A 19,345-nucleotide genomic window follows, 5' to 3' on the forward strand; every position below is an offset into this window, starting at 1 on the left:
ACCGAGGAATTGAACCTGGGTCTTCGTGCATGCTAGGCAAGCACTCTACCAGTAGGCCAAACTCCCAGCCCAGAGATTTTTTTTTTATGTATTGTTTTATATTAGAATTCTCCCTCCATTCCTGCACAGAAAAATCTCCAAATCAAGGAGAAATGTTCTTCCTGTCCTTAACAGTACTTCTTGGACTGTACCAGGTTGAACAACAAATCAGGGACCCGTGACTACTTTACACGGGAAAGTAGCTCCAGAAGAAACGACCTCTGCCCACACTCACAGTCCCATAACCCTGGTTGTTAAACAACCAAGGGGGGAATGTGAGAATTCCCTCCTTATCACATCCTCAGCCTCTTCCCAGGGCAGCTTGTAACCCCCAGCTGCATTAGTAGAATGCTTTCCACTCACACCTAGAACTCTCCTGGGATTGTTCAGCATTCCCACCCTCTCCGCCCAGACCTAGCTACGCATGCGGGGTATCTACCATGTCTAGTCCCAAAGTTACAAGGATTCACCTGAATAGGTTCTGGCTCCACAGTGCTCCCTCTTCTGTGGGGGAGATGGTCCCTCTAATAAACCTCCTTATAAACCTCTTTCTCCTGTATGTGACCATCTTGGTGTGGTCCTCTGAGATGGATGCCTAAAAGTCCCTAAATGTGTGCTTATTCACTAAATCACCTGTAATTATACTTTTTTTTTCCAGGGAATCTGGTGCTGGTGGTTCGCATCTGTAATCCTAGCTACACAGAAGGCTGAAATCCTAAAGCTTGTGACTCAAAGTCAGTCCAAGGAAGAAAGTCTGGGAGACTCTTGTCTCCTATGAACCACCAAAAGGCTGGAAGTAAAGCCCTGGCTCAAGTGGTAGATAGAGCATCATCAGCCTTAAAGAAAAAAGCTAAGAGATTCCCCCGGGCCCTGAGTTCAGACCCCAGTGTATACACACGCACGCACGCACGCACGCACGCACGCACGCACGCACGTGCCCAATCTCAAGAGAAACCAAAATTTCCTGATAAGCATGGAACCCGAGAAGATACCTGGGACAGTGTGTGGACACCACAGGCCCTTGTACCCTTAAGCTGCTACACGTGTCACTTTCAGTACTGGGACTGAAACAACTCATTGGCTACAAAGTGGCAAAGCACTGGCTGATGCTATGTTCCTTCAGGGGGGGAAGTAGTGCTGGCTTCACCACTGACTGCAGTGCTCCCTTGTCTCCTGTCAGGGGCTTTCCCTGTCACAGCTGGGAAGCACAGGCTCTGTAGTCTCTGGGGATGCAACCTGGTAAATGTGAGGCCTAACGAAACCCTTCAAATGCAGCCTGATAAAACTTCCTGAGGCTGTGGCATTAGACACAAATTCACACCAGGCTCTGGTGGCTCACACCTGTAATCTTAGCTATTTAGTAGACTCAGATCTGAGGATCTAGTTTGAAGCCAGCAAGGGCAACAAAGTATATGAAACTCAGCTTTAATTACCCACCAAAAAAAAAAAAAGCACAGAAATGGAGCCATGGCTCAAGTGGTCAAGTGCCAGCTTTGAGCAAAAAGCTAAGGGAAAGTGTCTGATCCTGAGTTCCAGCTCTGGAAAGTTATGGTGAAAATATCTTTTGTGTAGATATGAAAATAGGAAAAGATTAAGCTTGTTGATCGAGACAGGTCTGGGAATGCAGAGAGGGGAGAATGACAGAGGAGATGATAAAGTGAGATATACACAGACATGTTAATAAGAGAACCCCCTACTAGAAAAATACTACTTTACATCCAACAGACAGCTCTGTAAACTCTATAGAGAATCTGAAGGGAGAAAAAATATCCCCCCTGAACCCCTAAAGCAGCTCTACAAAACCTAGAGCCTAGTTTTGAGTTCTGGGGGTCTCCTAGAATCTTTTTTTGGGGGGGGATCATGGGTTTGAACTTGGCCTGGGCACTGTCCCTGAGCTCTTCAGCTCAAGGCTACCTCCCTACCCCTGGGCCTGGGCATTGACCCTGGGCTCTTCAGCTCAAGACTATGGCCTTACCCTTGCGCCAAGCCCCACTTCCCATTTTCTAGAGGTTAATTGGTGCCCGGGCTCTACAAGTGTAGGGCCAGAAGCAATAAAAGGTCACCAGATGCCCTACTAGCCAGAAAGAGGTCCTTGGGACTTAAATGGAAGCACTGGGGACACAGCTATACAAGTCCTCCTCCATTTAGGGAGAGAACTATACACTCCCCTTTCCCACTGTGGGGAGGGGGGGGCAGCTTTGGCCACTTCATTATCAGAAAGCCAGAACTGACGTGGCTCATGTGGCATAGTATTAGCTTCAGGGACAGCACCTAGACCCAGAGCTCAAGCCCCAGGAATAAGGAAGGAAGGAAGGAAGGAAGGAAGGAAGGAAGGAAGGAAGGAAGGAAGGAAGGGAGGGAGGGAGGGAGGGAGGGAGGGAGGGAGGGAGGGGAGGGGAGGGGAGGGGAGGGGAGGGGAGGGGAGGGGAGGGGAAGGGAAGGGAAGGGAAGGGAAGAGAAGGAGGGAGGGAGGGAAGGGAGGGAGGGAAAAGGGATGGGGAGAGGGATGGGGGAGGGAAGGAGAGAAGGAGGGAGGGAGGGAGGGAAGTGGGTTTACAAATCTACCCTTATGGAAAAGTCGCAGATTATCATCTAATATAATGAGTCCCTGCTTAGGGTGGTTCTCAGAGCCTGGGAGATAGCTACCTCATGTTCCATTTCTGAATTTCATTTTCTTTTCCATGCTCTATTAGTAGCAACCAAGCATCTCTGCTGAGTAGGGAACTTCCAGAAAGATTTGTGGCGACATATTTTCTACATTCCAGAAAGTGCACATGTGATCAAGAAACGCTTCCCCCAGGCACTTCTGATGTACCAAATTTAACTTGTGTTCAACTGTGCAGAAAGGAGGGAGATTAACCTGGATGCAGAGTAAGAGTCTCCTCCCAGCTTTGCCCAGGCTGGCTTCAGAGCTCAGCCTCTGGGGGTGACCCCACACCCACTTTGTCTCTTCCTCACACAGCAGCCCCTGCTGCTGCTCAAGCATGAATACCCACCAGGGGCTCTAATCTCACTTGGAGTGAAACGAGCCCACATCTTTCCAGGGCCCCAGCCTAGACTTCATAATCTGAGGCATCCCCTCCTCTGCCTGTCCCTTTGTGACGGCCACCGCGGCCCCCTATGGATTATACAGCACCGCGGCCCTTGAACCTGCTATTGTCTTCTGCCTGGAGCACCCCTTCTCTGGCCTCCCCACCATCCAATCACCACTTTATTACTGCTCACCAACATAAAATCAAATCCTAGGAGGGCTGGTGGCTCACGCCTATAATCCCAGCTGCTCAGGACGCTGAGAACTGAGGATCACGGTTCAAAGTCAGCCTGCGAAGGCATGTCTATGATACTTTTATCTCCAATTAAAACCCCAGTAAATCAGAAGAGGAGCTGTGGCCCAAAGTAGTGGTGTTAGCTAGCCTTGAGCAAAGAGTTCAGACACAATGAACAGGCCCTGAGGTTCAAGCTATGACCCAAAAAGAGAAGCATCAAATCCATCCAAAGTTAACAGCTGTGGTTTAGGATTTGAAGCCAACCCAGGCAGTGAAGTCCCTAAGATTTTTATCTCCAATTCACCAATAAAAAGCTGGAAGTAGAGGTGTAACTTAAGCAGCAGAGTGCCAGCTTTGAACCAGAAAAAGCAAAGGGCCTAAGCCCTAAGTTCAGGCTCCAATACTAGCATCGTTCCTCTAACCCCACCCCCGCAAAAAAAAAAAAAAATCAAAACACCCTCTGCCACCCTGCACAAGAGGCCTTCACTACTTGGTGTTTTAGTGCTGGAGGAGCTGGGATGATAGGCGCGAGCCACTAGGCAAGTAATAAAATCAAACCGTCTCTTGAACGGCGACTGGAAAGATCTCACCAGGGCAAGCCTCGCAGTATGAGTCAGGCCTCCAGGCACCAATGAAAACGCGAGGTTCCAGAGAAGTCAACTGAAGATTGATGATGCTCCCATTTCTAGTATAAATGCACCCCTCCCACCGAGGTCTTGAGCTATCTTATGCTCTCAGCCCCCCGCTCTTAGCCTGAACTGGGATGCATGGTGGAGCCTGCCAGGTGCCTTTGCCCCCAGCAGTGCCATCCTCTACCCCTTGCCTGGGTGAAGGTTGAGTTCAGGGGTGGGAGCAGGCCCACGTCTCACACCACCGAGAGAGCAGGCCTAGTTTTAAACAAATCCTCAGGTCAGCCACCTCCCATGTTCCTTTTGTCACCCCCCTGTGGAGTCCTGAGTTTGTGGCCTCGGGTGGGGCTCCCTACACCTTCTCAAGTTCGAATTGCTTGGGGAATGGTTTCCGGTTTTCCATGGCTGCATGTTCCAGTTTTGGTCTCCTCAAGCTCGGGTCTCTTCATGCAGGGATTGGTGGGAACTCACACAGCGAGCTCCTTAATGGTGAGGCCTTAAAGGCCCCCTGTCTACCTTAGTTGTGGCCTGCATGCACAGCTGCCTACTGTGCGCATGACCTACACGTCTAACCCAGAGCACAGTGGGCAGGAGATCCTCAGCACCCCCTCCACACCAGCTCCCCAGTCCCCGCCCCTAGTCTTTCCCACTCCAGACATCAGCTATGCCATCCTTCCATGCCCACACCTCAGCAATCCTCACTCCTGGCACACATGTGATTGAGGCGAACCCTCTTGACCTTAGAACATGTCTGTCTGCTGTGGACTTGACCTTAAACCTCCACAAAGGCTCACTGTTTAAAGGCTAAGTCTCCATCCTGCAGCATTGCTGGAAGTGGTGAAACATAGAAGGAAGGAAGTTAAGCCATTGGGAGTGTGGCCTGGAAGAGGATACTGGGAATCCTGGCTCTTCCTCTTTTTCGTCCTGGCTGCCATGAGGCAAGCAGCTTTTTACCAACACACACACACACACACACACACACACACACACACACACACACACACACCCTGTGATGCCAGTCTGCCTTCACCACAAGCCTAAAACCAATGGAGCCAATCACACGTGGCTTTGCGGCTGTGAGTCGCATCTCCAGCAATGGTAGACACCCGGTCTTCTTCTAATAGGTACTTAGAGGCTGCTCTTGAGAAAACAAAAAGCAAAAAACCAAAAGGCCACTGACTCCTCACTTGGGCTTGCAAGTATCCAAAGTGTAACTGCAAGTCTGACATCCTGGCCTCCATTTTGCATCTGTGTCCCCCGCTGGGACTCGTTCTCTCTTGCACTTACTTTGTAGCCATCTTGGAATCCAAGAAGGACAAAATGGATGGAGAAACATACTGGGACCAGAGGTGATGTCACTCAGGAGCCCTTGCCCCCCACACATAGCAATGCCTCTTAAGTAACAAGTGCCTGCCTGCCTGACCAGTCCTGAGACTATGACCACCCGTGACCTGGAACACATCTAATTGGTTGACTAATTATGTATACCTCTCTCCCCTTGTCCTCAGTCCCAATATCTGTATAGGAAGTGGGAAATGAACAGCTATCTTGCCTCTTCCCACAATGTTACTTAAATTTCCTTCCTCTACTACTTTCTTTTCACTAGCACCTGTCTATCTTACTAGGACAAGTAGCCGGACCTGTCCTCTGATTGAGCCTGGGACCTAAAATACTTGTAACTACCTGGGTTTGTGGGGGCTTTGGTCTTTTGCTTATCCAAGTATCCATAATTCCTATCACAATATTCAGCATCTAGTAGGCCCTCATCAAAGGTGGAAAAGAGTCAAATATATTCCCAGTAGCAAAATGCCAAATTTTAGGTTAAGATAATCTTTCCAGGAAGAACATCACCATCTTAAGAGTCTCAAAGGATCTGTGACACAAAAATGTCAAAGTGCCACCAAACACAGACACCTCAATTTAACAAGGATTATCACAGATATCTTCAAACCCTTCATAAACTCCATTCCCAGCTCTATTTGCTAAAATAAGGATGAGCAAGCCAACAGTGGTGTGATTATACTCTGTTCTTGGAGTCAAAAAGGATTTGCCTTGGGAATTCTTATGAGCAGCTCTCGAATAGACAGCACTATTATCTACCCTCAGTGAGAACACTGGCGAGGATGAATAAGAATGCATTTTCAGAGATTTGGAGCCAACTCTAATAGCCACGCAAGACTGAAAGGAAAATATTCACGGAAGGCAGGATTTGCACATGTGTAGATGAAGACACAGGCAGGCAAGGCAGCTGGCTGGGGAATGGCTGTGTCCCATCTCTTGGGCCCCAGGAGGAAGTTAGCAGACCTGGTCTAAAATCCTTTCTTCCTTCCCACCCACTCCCACGCTGAAACAAAATGTCAAAATCTTCCACACAGAAAATGAGCGATCTTCTATCAGATTTTTTTACACAGGACATTGTGGAAAAGCCAAACTTTCTTTCTTTTTTGGTCAGCTGTGGGGCTTGAACTCTGGGCCCAGGTGTTGTCCCTGAGCTCTTCAGCTCAAGGCTACTCCCCTACCCCTGCAGCCATAGCGCCACTTCCAAAGCCAAACTCCTCCCACAACATGGCTTACCTTCCCCGATCATAGAGACCCCCACCGACATGCCCATGAACTTGCTTCTGGTCCATACATGAGTGTTGATGCACAGTCTCTTCTCCTTGCACTCACAGTAGAAGCAGGAGATGGGTGGGTGATGGGAAACCTGTTCAGCCACAAACCTTAGTTTGTAGCTTTTGGAGGGGTCGTCAGCTCCTGGGTGTTCCAGGCAGTCCATGGAGGAGGGGGGGACAGTCCTCTTGGGTTTGACCTTGTCCTTGGGAACTTCCCAGGAGCAATGAAACGTCTCACCAATGATGGGGTTGTAGGGCTTCTTGGCCAAGGCCCCCTTGCGGCCCTCATGGAAGGCTGTGAGGTAATATTCTACGAAGCCAATGACCCTCTCTTCTGGTGTGGCTCCAGCAGCCACAGCCAGCAGCAGGTCAGGGTGTGCCATAAAGTCAGCATACATCTCCAGCAAAGACCGCTTCTCTAGAATGAATGTGGGCAGCACCACCTGTATGGGAGGGACACAAAGACAGACAGGGTCCCTTGTGAGTACCATGGGGGCGGGGACATTGCTCTGGATGCAGCATCTGCAAGGCAGATGATTTCAGAGGACTGTTCTCCATGCTTTCCAAATCACAACAGCACACACAGTGCCACAGCAAACTGACCAAGCAGACCACAACCCACTGCCACCAAGAGTGTCAGCGGAGGTCAGAAGAGTGGTGTATGCACCCCAACAGCAAAAGAAGTAGGGGTCCGAAATGCAGACCCACTGTCAGGGAAATGCCACCACGCTGCCATGGGAAAAAAGGGACATTACAGTCCCATATTCAGACATAGAGCAAACCAGGGGACATTACAAAGAACAGGTGCTTAACAAAATGCATGCCAGTGGCTCACACCTGTAACCCTCAAGAGGCTGAGATATGAGGATCACAGGATGGAACCAGCCCAAGCAGACAAGTCAATCCTTGAAATCCTCCAGTTAACTAGCCAAAAGCTAGAAGTGAAGGTGCAGCTCAAACGGTGGAGAGCAAGATTTGAGAAAGAAAATCAAGCAAGAGTGAAAGGCCCCAAATGCAAGCCCCAGTACAAAATTATTTATTAATGTATTAGTAATTTATTATTTTGATAAATATTAAAAGGAGCTTAGCACAGACCTCACCAGGGTTGCCCTGCCTCTAGGTTTGCAGAGATCTGGGTGACAGGATAGAATACAGGAAATCCAGGCGGTCACCACAGGGTTCCCTGCCCCCCGATGCCTACCGCCCAACAGCTATGCCTTTGAAAGCAAATAAAGGCCATTCTGAACCTGGAAATGGGCCATCTCACTATTACTGTCCTAGAAAGGTCAGTCAGCGCCCTGTCACTGCTCTGGAGTCAAACCCTAGCAGTGAATGTTACTATTCCACCCGGTCAGCTGAAAAACCCTGGTCCCTTTAACTGGGCCACCATCTAACACTGCTCTGCCAGTGTGGTCCCATTTTGAGGCCACCTGGACCTGCTGGCTCTATCTCAGTGACCTCTAGATTGACCCTGATTGCCCTGTCAACCCTGATTGCACGGCCCTTACAGAATTCTGTCCTTCCTTCATGCAATTCCTGTGTCTAGGAGGCATAACTTGATGAAACTGAGGTTCCAGCTGCCCAAAGATCCCCTCTGAGCAGGCACGAAACGTAAATTGTGTGTGGGCAGCCTCTGGCTGGCATCTGTCACTTCCTGTGTGTGTCCACAGGAACAGACCACTGTCCAGCGCCTGTCACTGACCCCTCTGGGCACAGCTCTTCCAAACAGCTCCCTGGAGATCAGGCCCAGCTATTCTCCCAATCCATGCCAAATAAAGAACAAGCAACTGGAGTCCCTCACGGTCCTTCTCTGACCTCCCTGTAGACTGGCAGTACTGGTTATAGGCTTCAGCAGACAGGAGGCCAATCCATCAGAATAGTATCATCTCTTCCCTACCACCCCAAGCCAACGCCATTTCCTCTTTCTTCCTCCTTGGGTCCAGGAGGCAGCCGTGAGAAACAGGCAGAGTCACCTTGAGGGCGGCCATCCTTGACGGAACTAACAACTTCAGGGGAGAAAGCCTTACTGTCGTTCATGGGTCCCTCCTTCTCCCTCACCCCAGGGCCAGTGCTCTTACGTTTGCACTGCAACTACAACCACAGGACCAGCTGCATTGTTTACTCTTTAATTACCAACTTCTAGAAAGGATAACATTTTCCCTAACCCAATCAGTCCTCTGAGACCTTAATCACTTAAGCAAGCAGCACTAACAGGTACAGAGAATGGGGAGGAGGAGAAAAGGAACAGGATGGAGGCCCCCCAGAGCCCCCAGCTTCTATATCATTCTTTTTGTCCCTTCAGTCTTCCAAGACTGGTTGTTCTGCTGCCCGGTGAGAATATTTTCCTTACCCCAGTGGAAATGATGTAAGGGGCGTACTGGACTTACAGCCAGGCCGGCTTGCCATCATTTGATGTTCCTGATTAGGACATCAGAGAAGATGGGGCACACGCGCCTGTAATCTTAGCCACTTTGGGAGACTGAAACTTGGAGGACCGTGGTTGGAGGCCAGTCCAGGCAGAAAAGCTCTAAAACCCCTTTTCAATCAAGAACCGGGCAGCCATGTGGCATATGCCTGCTATTCTTGCTACAACAGAAAAGGTGGGTTGTACCTGGGCACATGTCCAAGAAAGAAGACCCCATCTCCAAAGTTAAGCAGAAAATAAAGGGCTGAAGACATAATTCAGTGGTAAAAGCATCTGTTAAGCAAGGAAAAGGTTTTCCACTAGTGCCTCCCTACCCCCCACCCCCCAAAAGAAAAGAAGCAAAGGGAAGGAGGCAGCTCAGGCAAGACCCGAGTTCATCTTCTAGGCCCTTCTGCTGGCCCATGCACGGCAAAAGAGCCACGCAGACTCCTCTTTCTGTAGCTTCATAAGTAGCCCCCCTATCTCCCTAAACCCTTATGGAGAGGGTATGGACCCCGGCCAGAACCATCTTCCTAAAAATCTCCCTAAGAGATCAAGTCCTACCTAGCCCGTCTCTCACCTTCTCAGATGATGCCCTTACCTTCTCTGGGCTGCCTCACACAGACAGCTTGCTGTATTTCCTAGCTCATGACCCTCTGGATAATAAAAGGGTCATTCACTAGCTGGGCACTGGCAGCTCCTGTAATCCTAGCTCTCAGGAAGCTGAGAACTGAGATTATGGTTCAAAGCCAGCCTGGGGAAGGAAAGTCTTGAGACTCTTACCTCTAATTAACCACTAAAAAAATATATATATAAATATTATATATGTATAATATATCACATATAATATATACAAATATGATGTATGCATCATATATATTATGTATATATATATATATATATATATGCAGGACTGGAAATGTGGCTTAGTAATAGAGTGCTTGCCTAGCTTGCCTAGTATACACGAAGCCCGGGTATAATTCCTCAGTACCACATAAACAGAAAGGCCAGAATTGGTGCTGTGGCTCAAGTTGTAGAGTGCTAGCCTTGAGCAAAAGTTCAGGGACAGTGCCCAGGTCCTGAGTTCAAGCCCCAGAACTGGCCAAAATAAACAAATAAATTTTTTAAAAAAATCAGAAAAGGGCCTGTGGCTGTAGAGCACCAGTGCCTGGGCACTGCGTCCTGAGTTCAAGCCCCAGGGGTTGGGAAGCCCTGAAAAGGCACTATTTTCAAAGAACCCTTCCTGAAATGGCAGGCTCAGAGATCAATGTTTGCAGTCACCATTGAGCCCAGCAAGATGCAAAACAGGTGTGGTGGCAAAACCATTCTCCCATCTCTCCACGGCATATGTCTCTGCTATTTGTGCAAAATGCCAGGCTGTCTTCAAAACTAGCACCAGAACATTCTAGACAAGATCTTTTGTTGAAACAGATTTCAGCTCTTATTTCTTCTCTCATCTGGCCTTCTGGGTCCCTTCCTCTCTTGCTTGGTGCATTGCAAAAAAAGGCACTTAATCATTTGTTTCTTGGGCAGTGGACATTTGGGAGCCAGGAAGTGCCAAGCGCTAATTGGGCTGTCTGCCTCTAACAGAGGTGAGTGATGGCCCAGCTGCTCAGACTGATGGCCTACAAATGGCCTGGACTCATGGCCACAGGTTTATTGAGCCATCAATAAGGACTGCCTTTTTCCCCGTTCATGTAATTAAGACAATGAACTACTTTGTTTTGTTTTTGTAAACTTTAAAGGAGACTTGCTTTCCAGACTCAGTAGACCATTACATTTAAAGTTGTATCAATCCAGGAGCAAATAACCAATCTTTGGTTTGGACTCTTAGAAAGCTGAAATAAACCATCACCCACCTGGGGAGGCAAAAGGCAGCCCAGAGAGAGCCCCCGCCCCTCACTGGGGAGCACGGCACGCAGAATGAAGAGCAAGGGCCCCAACAACCAGCTAACCCCTCGGGGCCATCTCCACCTCGGAGCTGTAGCTAGATAGCACCCAGCAAACATGCCAAGGGAAGGCCGTAAAACTTCAACTCTGCCTGCCATCTTCGGTGGTCTATTACCTGGTGGATGAGTCTCCTTACACCCCGTTCTTTAAAGCACTAACTCCCTATACATCCAACTCGCCATTCACAGGATATCATAGAAGGAATTCATTGATTTTTTTTTCTTAATGTGTATGCTGGAACTTAAACTCGGGGATTAGGTACTGTCCCTACAAGGCTGGTATTCTACCACTTGAGCCACAGCGCCACTTCCAGATTTTTGCTAGTGAATTGCCTTGCTTCAAACCGCAGCCTCCTGACTAGCTAGTGTGACAGGTAGGAGTCAATGGCACCAAGACTTCATAAATATTATCTTACACAATTTCCTGAGAAACCTGTGAGGAGGTATGACTGATGTGTCTACAGAGGAGAAAACGATGAATAAAGACTGACACGGGTGGTAAAACAGCTAGACAGCTACTCTGGAACTGGCTATACTTGGGCAAGCCCATGGTGGGACTCCTCAGTTCCTCTGGGGGGGGGGGGGTCAGACTCAGGGTGGCAGACCATGTCTCTCCTAAATAGTGGGACATGTGAGCTCCTGCTGATAGGACAAAAGTGAGAACACCACACAATGACCTGGGACGTGGGTCCCCTCATGACACAGACTGCCAGAACAAGCTAAGGGCCAGATCACTACTGTGCCTTTTATTGAGAGGCAACACTCAGGAGAATGTATGTGATGATGTAAGGAGAATGAGATTCGGGAGAAGGGAAGTTGAGGCTGAGAAATGGGAGGAACATGGTCCAAAGCCACTGAGAAAAGTTCATTTCTGTGGGAGGAAGCTGACTATGACCCTGGCGATGACAGGAAGCCTGAAATAGAAAACTCTTGGGGCATGGCAGTGGCACTGTGTCTCAATGGTATAGCACAAACACTCAGGGAAAGCACCCGGGCCCTATATTCAAGGCATCCAGGACCAGCAATAAAACAAAACACAAAACCCCAGAAAACTCTGGGGGCATGAAATGGGGCTTGAGTGCTGTCCCTTAGATTTTTCACTCACGACTGGCACTCCACCATTTGAGCCTGTGACAGCTATACTTCCAGGTTTTGGTGGCTAGGTCCATGAGATAAGTGTGTCAGGGCTTACCTACCTGAGCTGGCCTCCCAATCTCTACCTCCTGAGTAGCTAGGATTACAGGAGTGAGCCACCAGTGCCCATAAAGTTTTTCTTATAACTATCCAACTGAGCCTTGCATAATACTGCATTTAGCTCTTTTAGGACTAGACTAGGGCTGCAGAATTGCATTGCAATCACAGCCTAATAAAACACTAACATACAAAATGTACAGTTTTGATGAATTTTAAACCAAGTGAGCTATAGTGCAAGGCCTTTTTTGCTGGTTTCTTTTTTCTTTCCATTTTGTTTTGTTTGTTCCTTTCTATATTTTTGGGAGTGTGAAGGGAGGAACAGAAATGGAGGGACATGGTGAACAAATACAGAATGGATACTATGTGACAAACAAACTGTACAACCTGTGGGGGAGGGACGGAGTGAGATGGAAAAACTGGGAGAGAGGAAAGGAAGTTGTGACATTGTTCAAAAAGAAATGTACTCATTATCTGCCTTACATAACTATAACCATTCTGTATAACATCTTTATAATAACAATTTAAAAAATTTAAATGAGGGGCTGGGAGTTTGGCCTAGTGGTAGAGTGCTTGCCTAGCATGCATAAAGGCCCGGGTTCGATTCCTCAGTACCACATACATACAAAAAAGCCGGAGTGGTGCTGAGGCTCAAGTGGTAGAGCTCTAGCCTTGAGAAAGTCCAAGGACAGTGCTCAGGCCCTGAGCTCAAGCCCAGGACTGGCAAAAAAAAATTTAAATGAGTAACCAAAAAAAAGGATGATCTACAATGAGGATGTTTTACTGTGACCTAGAACAAACTAAAACATGTGTAACAGACTCAGAGTTTCTTTCTGTAGTTCATGCTGGAGAAATGTTAGCCTGACCCACAGAAGGTCATGACCCACGGTTTAGAAACGAGGTTTTAGATCACGCTTGCTGGACCTTGTCACCAGAACTATCTCACATCATCTCAGTGGCTTTTAAAAAGCCCAGCAATTAGCTGAATGCCCCTGGCTTATTCCTGTCATTCTAGCTACTTAAGAGGCTGAGATCTGAGGATTGTGCTTTAGGCAAAAAAGTCAATGGGACTCTTCCAGTAAAAAGCGGGAAGCACAGGTTCACTAAGTGGTACAGCACCAACCCTGAGTGGAAAAACTTAAGGGACATTACCCAGGCCAAGGTCAAGCCGCAACACCAGCATAAAAATTGTATTAAAATTTTTGTAGTTGAAAAATGATAATTGTATAGGTAAAAGAATGAAAATTAGGAAAGGCAGCAGGGTGGAAAGCAGATCTTAGTAGCTTGGCACAGGAAACAACTATACCAAGCAAGGGAACATTCTGCCTGGCTCCTCAGGGCATGCCCACCATTCTGCTTAGAGGTACACTGGTCTCCCAGAACTTCAGACATACATTCAAACCCACAAGAACATTTGAAGAAAAGACTTCTCAGTTGCCTTTGAGGATTCCACCTCCTCTCACTCTCTCCTGTTGCCTCTAAGTAGTGAGGCATCATATTCTGTCAACTTCCTAATATTTATGCCATTGACTTCTTATTCCATGGCTTCCAGACACATCTGAGGTGAAGTCATGGAGTCCAGACCCTTCACAAGCCAAATAAACCAATGCCCTGAAGCCTGTTCCTGAGGTGAGGGATGTGGTGTAGGGGAATCTCAATGCAGCACAGGTAGAATGCTGGCTTTCTATGTGCAATCATTCAGGAAGACGCCTGCCTGCACCCAGCACTGTGAACCCACCCACCTTAGGGTTCATTTCTGTACACACAGATGATGAAATCTGCATCTTTAACAAGGTTGCCATTTGGGGACCCGCTATGAAAGCTAATGGTAGCTGGCAGCAGGCATGAGGTTAGCTTTTTACTGTGGCATTGCTCCTGGCGCTGTCATTTTCCTTTTGCCTGCTTTTGTTTTTGTCTCCACAGACACAGTGCCCTAGCACCCTCTAGAGGTCACCCTTAGATTTCCCTAGAACACAGCAGAAATAAAAGGGGGCACCCTTTATTCTGTTCTCTATCATCAAATGTGTTCTAATGCTCCCCCCACCCCTCTCCCCCAGGACTCCCAGAGCAGCAGCTCCTCCAGGGAGCCAGATGTGAGGCTCTACACTCTGGGGGTCAGTGCTGAATAAAAGCATTTTCTCTGGATGGGTGAAGGAGCACAGGCCTACAGTCGCAGCACTGGGGGTGGGCGAGGGGAGGAGAGAATGAGGAACTCAGGAGCCCCTGCTAGCCTTTCCCCAGCTCACCACAGGGAGACAGAACCCAGACAAGCAGTCACACAGCCATCGGGTGGGACCTGCACACCTACCTTGGTCAGATCCATCCCAAGTTTGAGTTGTGAAATGAGGTGAAGAATTACGCTGCGCTGATCCTCCATGACCCCCAATTCTGTCTCTTCCGTGTCTTCATTGTCACTTTTTTCATCTTCCGATAAAACCAATTCACGGTCTGAGTTTGGCTGAGAAATGAAATCATTAAAAATCACCAGCTGGTCCTTCAAAAGTTAGATAGGCAAATCATTTCTATGCTGAACAACATCTCCCCATCCCCCCAAAAGAAAACCACCAAACACTGCCCCAGAACTTTCTCTGGAAACCAGCTCTACTACACACGAGCAGAAGCTGATGCTGCTGGGGTAGGGCGGGTTGCTAGCCTTGGCTCATCTCTTGCTCTGCCTAGACTGCTCCTGACTTAAGAAAAAAATCATATAAAACCTCCTTGCTCTTTAAAAAAGTAATTATAGGGGGCTAGGAGTTTGGCCTAGTGGTAGAGTGCTTGCCTAGCATGCACGAAGCCCTGGGTTTGATTTCTTGGTACCATATACATAGAAAAAGCTGGAAGTGGTGCTGAGGCTCAAGTGGTAGAGCTCTAGCCTTGAGAAAGCCCAAGGACAGTGCTCAGGCCCCGCGTTCAAACCCTAGGACTGGCAAAATTTAAAAAACAAACTATAGTTTCTTAAAATGTACAGCACCCCCCCAAATCTGACCCATTGCAAAATACTATTAAGTTATATAAACAAAATCACTTTATAATTAATGTAAAATTTTATTTATAAATAAAAGTTGTGTTCTCCTGGGACTAAAAGTACTTTCTACAGGGAAAATTTTTTTTCAATAGAATTCTTTTATTGCATCATTGAAATATCACAAACTGGTTATCAGGATCCTGGATGGTATTTCTGAAGATGGGTTTACATATTATTCATCAGCCTGTTGAACTGTTCCTTTTTCAGAAACATAGATACCATCCCCAAACTTTCTGATAGCCTTGTTTTTAACTGTTGCTGCTTGCTGAATCAAAGCAGCTGAATTGGAGACAAGTTCAATATCATTTCCTTCAAGGATTAATTCATCTTTCTGGGCTTGAGATCCTGAACAAGCAACACCTGTCCTCATCCGAACTCTTGGGATATATTTCTCACCCAAGAAGTTTTGGATTTCAACTAGAGACCCGTTCTCCTGAATAACGATGTTGATGGGGAAGTGAGCATACAGAGACCTCATCTTGTAGCAGAAGCTCAGAGTAACACCCTTGATCATGTTCTGAACATGACTACAGATGGTACGGAGGGGGGCTATTTTCTTTCTGTTTCCCCACCATTTGTCAACCCCGGAGCCTCTTCTTTTTCTTTCTGAGGAGACTGAGTTCTGCATTGATGTGGTTAAAATCCCTCCACAGGGTTCTACAGGGTTCCGTGGGGGCCCTTCACCATCACTGTGTGTCCCTTCAGAGTGAGGTGGACATTTTCTGGAATGTTGACAGTCTGGTTGCTGAGAATGGTCTTCATTCTCGCAGTGGAAGGAGCAAAGAGTCTACAGGGAAAATTTAACTGAGACTATGTCAACTCAAAAAGAATTACAGCACATTTATGAAGCCTTGGCCTTGGCCTTAAGGAAAGAAAACAAAAAAAAAAAAAAAAGGAAACTTAAAAAAAAAAAGAAAGAAACCTTTCCAAACTTTATAACCATATACTCTGCTTTCCTCGATCCGAGTTTATTAATTCAGTTTTTCAAGTTATACAGAAAATGGGCGAGTTAAGAAACAAAATGCCTCAGGGAATTACTGAGCATAAAATCTGCTAGTACCAAGTATGAAGAACTCAGGCTACAATTGGAAAGTTGTACTTGGAATTCTGCTGACAGACATAAGCCCATTTCACTGCTTCACAACCATTATAGTCTCAGGGAGCTGATCTGTAAACAAAAGCACTCAAAGTGCTTTAGGGACAGTACTGATTTTGTTTCCAGTTACTGATAATGTATCAGATATAATAAACTATTTTTCTGTGTGTGCTACCACTGAAGCATGAATTCAGGGCCTTATATTCTCACTTGGCTTTTTTGCTCAGGGCTGGCATTCTACTACTCTAGCCATACCTCTACTTTTGGCCTTTTGCTGGTAATTGAAGATAAGAGTCTCTCACATTTTTCTACATAGGCTGGCTTCCAACTCTGATTCTCAAATCTCAGCCTCCTGAGCAACTAGGTAGGATTACAAGCATGAGCCACCAGCAAATGTGATGGTTTTAAATCAAAACCTGTTTAAACCTAAAAGTAACAGACCAAAAAGTACTAAATGTAAAATTACCAAGTCAGAGATAATAAATCCAAAAAGATACAAGATGTCCTTGCAAAAGCTGATTTACCACCAGGCCTCAATGCCCATCTCTTTAATCCTAGCTGATCAGAAGGCTGAAGGTCTGAGAACTAAGGTTCAAAGTCAACCCTGGCAGTAAAGTCTATGAGACTCTTATTACCAATTAACCAGCCAGAAGTGGAACTATGTTTCAAGAAGCAAAGCCCCAGCCTTGAGTGAAAAAGCTAAGGAACCTAAATTAAAGCCCCAGTACTGGCACACACACTTGCACGTGTACGCGCACGTGCACACGCACACAGGCACACGCACACGCACAAAGAAAGTGAAGGAAGGGATGACAATATCCAGAATAAAATGCACTCGTTACCCCAGTTATGAAATAGTAATCCCTCCGCACAACACCTTAGTCATAATAAAAGTATGTTTAAAAAAAAAAAAGTGGGCTGGGAGTTTGGCCTAGTGGTTAAAGTGCTTGCCTAGCATGCACGAAGACCCGGGTTCGATTCCTTGGTACCACATATATAGAAAAAAGCCAGAAGTGGTGCTGAGGCTCAAGTGGTACAGCTCTAGCCTTGAGAAAGTTCAAGGACAGTGCTCAGGCCCTGAGCTCAAGCCCAGGACTGGCAAAAAAAAAAAAAAAGGTGACACCCTGGGATACCAACTATTTTTCTCCTCAATTGGGTATTAAAAAGTGAGTCACCTAATTTAAAAATACTGCCCCAAACTCCAGGAATCTTCTCTTTGAATTACTCCTTTTATAACTCCTTTTATAACTATGGGAAAATACTGTTTTTGCAAATAAATATTTTAACACTTAAAAAAAATACCCCCCCCAAACCTGATGGCTTACTAACCTTATTAAACAGAGGATGTTACATGTGAATACACTTCTAATACATATAAGGCTGTCTTTGTGATTGGTGCTTGTAAGTGTCTGACCTAACACCAGTGCAGGCCAAACCCACCAACACTCCAAAGAGATAATCGTCTGCAGTGGGCATTTCTTGGTGAAGCTTGCCTCCGTTATATACCTTGTTCTCTGGCCTCTTCCTGTGTTGTCAGATATCATTGGCAAGTTGCTTTGCTAGAACATTCGGAAATCACCACACTTTCATCCCAGCAGAAATCCCCAAATAGATCACAGCCCTACATCCCAGCCCAGCACGCCTCCCCTCTCAAGCAATTACTCATCTACTACCACTTTCTGTTGGGCTACAGTGGTACCTGGTACCAAGGAACTGGGCCTGAATGGCAAGGGCTGGGATTTGCAGGTACACCCTTCCACCAGCCTCCCTCTGGGCTCTGCCTCATCTCTCTCTTGAATTCCAGGCCAGTATTAAAGTGGCTGCTGTTTCCTACAGGCACCTCTGGGGAGGGGGGTGAGGTGTAAAAAGGCATTCCTTTGATGTGACCTGGAGCAGTAACCTCTGGGAGCTAGATCCTCTCATTTCAGCAAGGGAGAAGAGAGGGCATCACCTAGGTATTATTGGCTTCAACAGAATCAACTAATACCAAGTAAAATCAAGTTATCAGGCCTCTGAGGGGAACGGGTGGGCTGTCATGTGCTGAGAGCAGTTATTCCTGCTCGACATGATTAGTTCACTGATTGTGAACTAAACAAGTCATAATTCAAGAGAGGCTACCATACACGTTATGAAGTGAACATTCTTCTAAGGATGAGCTTCCCATTGATCAAAGTCAGTTCGGTCCCCGGGGAGACAGTCAACATCCCCATTCATCACCATACACGCTGGGAGAGCACCCTACCTCTGCATTCTCCTCGTGCTGCCTGCCTCATTTGAAGATGAAACCCAGGTTCCCTGACTGTCAGTAGCCAGGAAGCCTTCTGCAAGATCTAGCCCTGGAAGAGTATGAACATCCACTTCTTAGCCCCTCCCACTTTGGATCCACTTCCCATCCCCCCTCAACATACTGGTTCCAGCAGACAATGAAGGCACAGACCTAGAGTGAACTTGTAAATTGACCAGGGGAGGGGGCAGAATTCTTGGGGTCCTGCTGTCCTCCCCTAAGGACAATGGGCACCCAATAAACATGCCCCTCACTAGCAGAGATCCTTAGCAAACTTCACTGAATCTCAAATAAGGTTCCAACAGTGGTTTGCCATAGGTACTGAGAATTACACACACTCTCACTCTCTCACTCTCTCTCTCTCTCTCTTTCTCTCTCTGTTTCTCTCTTTCTCGCTTTGTCTCTTATTCTGTCTCTCTGTCACTGTCTGTCTCTCTCTGTCTCTGTCTCTATCACACACACACACACACACACACACACACACACACACACACACACACACACACAGAGTTTATAAACATTTTTCTACCCGTCCTCAAGAAACTGCTCAGAAGGTGTTATTTTTGTTTTGTTTTGTTTCCATTCGCCAAGCTGCTAGTAAATGCATAAAGCACACATATATTCTGTACCCTCTGCAGAAGTCTCCATGTGGGTCCATATTTGGGGTATGAGGATTAAAGCAGATTAGCTGGCAGTATAAATACAATCTGTCAGCATTCACAAAGCATCTGGATGGCAGAGGGAGTGATGAGCAGACTACAATGGAGGTCTGAAGGCCAAACTCTTCTTTTGAGGGTTTGCAGATTCTGTCAAGGAGTTCCGAGACATAGACATCTTAACATGTCTCTTG

General features: G+C 47.0%; 1 protein-coding gene and 1 pseudogene across 2 annotated transcripts in view; both read right to left on the reverse strand.

Annotated features, from left to right (window-relative positions):
* Nucleotides 1-19,345, reverse strand: part of Osbpl10 (oxysterol binding protein like 10) — a 230,601-nt gene that overhangs the window by 9,573 nt on the left and 201,683 nt on the right. For both annotated transcript variants that reach the window (XM_090351798.1, XM_090351797.1), the window contains 2 exons: nt 14,399-14,548; nt 6,509-6,989 (listed from right to left, as the gene is read on the reverse strand). In XM_090351798.1, coding sequence (XP_090207924.1) covers nt 6,509-6,989; nt 14,399-14,548 — 631 coding nt within the window. The remainder of the gene's footprint in view (nt 1-6,508; nt 6,990-14,398; nt 14,549-19,345) is intronic.
* Nucleotides 15,288-15,895, reverse strand: LOC150050027 (large ribosomal subunit protein uL6 pseudogene; annotated as a pseudogene).

This window comes from Megascapheus bottae, chromosome 18 (genome assembly GCF_031878675.1).
Source record: "Megascapheus bottae isolate mThoBot1 chromosome 18, mThoBot2.hap1, whole genome shotgun sequence".
NCBI lineage: Eukaryota > Metazoa > Chordata > Mammalia > Rodentia > Geomyidae > Megascapheus > Megascapheus bottae.